Genomic DNA, 3,295 nt, shown 5'->3' on the forward strand with positions numbered 1-3,295 from the left:
GCCAGCAGTCTCCCAGGCCACGGCCACACCCTGCACTGTTTGCACGTGGGTGTAGAAGGCACACACACTTTGCTTGGTTGTGTCCTCATTGCCGTACGGGTAGGAGCAGCAAGACTGGTACTGGGAATAGGACTGATACTCAGAGGAGGACTGGGACGATGGGGAGCTGCTCCAGCTCAGCATCCCCTGGGCTCTGGAGGTGAAATAGATATCCTCCTGGTGGGGAATAGCTGGCCCCAGCCGTGGAGATAACTCCTCCCTCTTTGTGCTCCCTGAAAAGTGAAAGAAGATTTTCATCAGTGTCTCTAAGAGATCAGCGCCAAACCCACCTTCAGGACTCTGAAAAGATCCTGGCTCCAGGAGCCCTTAGGCAGGTAACATCACCTCCCTGTGCCTGTTTCTTCATAAAATAGAGGTGATAACAATGCTGACCTTATGGGGTATTGATAGGGATCAAATAATGTATAGACGGATGTTTTATAAATTACAGACATGATGATAAAGATCAAATAATGTATGAATGTAAAAGCCCAAAACTTAACCAACCTCAAAAAGGCCATTGACTAGTGAATAGACAGATTATGGTACAATGCAAACTTATTCAGTGACCAAAGGGAATGAACTACAGATGCTCGCAAAACATCAGTGAATCTCTAAATGCACTCTTCTCCATACAAGCAGCCAGGGTAAAAAAGCCATAAAGTATATGATGCTATTGAGTTGACATTCCAGAAAAGGTAAAACTATCCAAAGAGAGAACAGATCAGAGGTTACAAAGATGTTGGGCAGCAGGGGAACTGACCATAAAGGATGACAAGGGAACTTTTTAGAGTGATGAAATGTTCTGTTATCATAATTGTGGTAGTGCTTACACAAATAAACACATGTCAAAATTCTTCAGATGGTACACTTACGATTGCTGAGGTTTGTGTATAGAAATTACAGCTCAGTAAAGCCAATTTAAAAAGGCATGAGAAGTGCGTTGGCCAGGCCGACCAGCTCCATCTTCCCCTTTAGCATTTTTGATGTGTGTCCACCTTAACCCAGGGAGCATCTTGCCCTCTCCTTGAACTCTCATTGTATCCTCATCACCATGTAAGTGTTTGCCATGTTTTAACTCTTTTAAGTACTCAAAAAATCTTAAGAAATTGCATTGTTATAATTCCGACCTGACAAATAAGGAAACAAACACAGAGCATTTAAATGACCGACGGAGCCAAAGCTGGTGGTGCCAAGCAGTTCACCCCGAGAGCCTGTGTGTTACCCTTAGGTGTTGCCCATGGTCACTTCACAGATGTCTTCGAATTGATGTTCTAGATTAACTTTAATCAATTTATTATAAAGGAATGTTCTATATCACTGCCGAAATCATAGGATTGACATGTCAACTCAGTTTTTCCAATGCACATTAAAACACATAATGATTAACATTTTACATCTTCATCCTCATACCTCCTGAAATCACCTCATACACTCACATTGGCCTCAGTTATACTCACCACCTATTTTAATGGCCAAAGCAACAATCTGATAGCAGTATCAAGGAGTGACCTGGCACCTAATCTTCTTCCTCCAGGACCTCCCTCCCAGGGAACACACCTGCCACATTCTTTAGCTCTTTCGTTGGACTTACCTGGCCAGCATACTTCCACGCTCTCCTCTGTGAGCTCCAGGCTGGCCAAGCTGAGGGTGGCCCCATCTGTTGGTGACTCTTCTCCCTTATGGTCTGTAAAGTGGCGTTTCATGACTTGACACCAGGCCCAGGGGGTTCAGTGTTCCAGCTGTTTGTTGAGAGTTGGCTTGGGTTGTGCTGAAGCCCTCCACTGACCCCAGCCTGAGTGATCGCTGGGGCCCCCATGGTCACTAGGATCCCAGCTTTATTCTGTGACCTCATCAGTGACATTGTTCTGTTCTATGACCCATGGCAGAGACAGAAACCCAGCTAGGATTCCAGGAGAGGCTTCCCACCAGGTTCTCATTTCCCGTTGGGATCTTTTCTGCCTTGTATATTATAACGACACACAAAAACACAAAGCACAGACATAAGTAAACATGTAATACATAAAGACACAAATGCCTAAACACACCCACGTAGCTATTTATATAAACATACATATGCTCAATCACACTGACACACATACATAGTCAGACATGCACACACTCAAACATGCATAAAAACACACATTTAAACTCACATACTCATGCACAGATACACACATATCATTCAACTACTTACATGCATGCACACAAATTCACACTAGATTCACTAAACCACACATACACTCACATACACACACTGTCATCCCCCAACATCAAAATAGGCCTACTTTGCACTGGGGAAACAGTGTGCAATGAATAATCTTGTCTCCTCCACATTGTTCCAAAGTTCCCACCTCTGCCTCACTTAGGCCTCTTGACCCTCCATGGCCTGGGTCCCCAGGCACGTCTCGTCTTTCAAGTCCCCTCTCTGGATTCTCACATTCGCCCAGCACACAGGATGCTCCTTCCTGGGGCTTTTGCACTTGCCCTTCTGTCTGCCAGGATCCCTCTCCCCTAGGATTCCTGTGGTTTACTCTCTTACTTCAGTCTCTGCTGAAACAGCACCTTATCAGAGCAGCCCACCTGGACACCCTAAAGAAGACAGCACTCTTTAGCCTTCATCTTCCTCTGTCACCTTACCCTTCTTTATTTCTCATTATAGCATTTATTACCCTCAGATGCGTGTACCTGCATGATGGGCTTCTCTGTATTCATTGCCACTGCCTTCAATGTAAACTCCATGAGGAGGCTTCATTTGTTTCCCCTATTATATCCCTAACATCTAGAATGTTTGACACATTAACAAGCACTCTAGAAATAATCGTCAAATTAAGGAACAAATAAATGAATACTTAGGAGCTGTTGACAAGGATGTGCTTACCTAGTGGCGCTGCCTTCTCTCTGCACCTCAGATCTCTGCAGCCCTGGGCAAGCTTGTTTTCACCCTACCACTCTGATAATCCCCTGCTTCTCCACCCGCACAAACCTCACTCCAGATACATCCCACCTGCCATCTGTCTTTGCTCCAGGATATCCTAGTGTTTAAATAGTTCAAAAAGTGATGGAATAAAAGTTATTCCAATATTTCAAAAGTAACATGACACCACAGCCAGCACCTAGGAACATATTCCTCTCCAGAATGAGAGGCCACTGTGTGGAGGAAAACCCCACAGAAATTTACAGAGTGATGAAATTCACACACACCAACAAAGACAGCGTTTTCTTGTGGGAAGAGGAAAATACTGGAAATGTGTTA

The 3,295-nt window shown here is 44.4% G+C and overlaps 1 protein-coding gene across 1 annotated transcript in view; it reads right to left on the reverse strand.

Annotated features, from left to right (window-relative positions):
* Positions 1-1,745, reverse strand: part of FAM170B (family with sequence similarity 170 member B) — a 2,356-nt gene extending 611 nt beyond the window's left edge. Inside the window, exons 1-2 of the mRNA XM_006916925.1 lie at positions 1,634-1,745; positions 2-272 (exon numbers count right to left, since the gene is read on the reverse strand). Of these exons, the coding sequence (XP_006916987.1) occupies positions 2-272; positions 1,634-1,745 (383 nt within the window). The remainder of the gene's footprint in view (position 1; positions 273-1,633) is intronic.
* Between the last annotated feature and the right edge of the window lie 1,550 nt (positions 1,746-3,295).

The sequence above is a fragment of the Pteropus alecto genome, unplaced genomic scaffold, assembly GCF_000325575.1.
Source record: "Pteropus alecto unplaced genomic scaffold, ASM32557v1 scaffold287, whole genome shotgun sequence".
Lineage (NCBI taxonomy): Eukaryota > Metazoa > Chordata > Mammalia > Chiroptera > Pteropodidae > Pteropus > Pteropus alecto.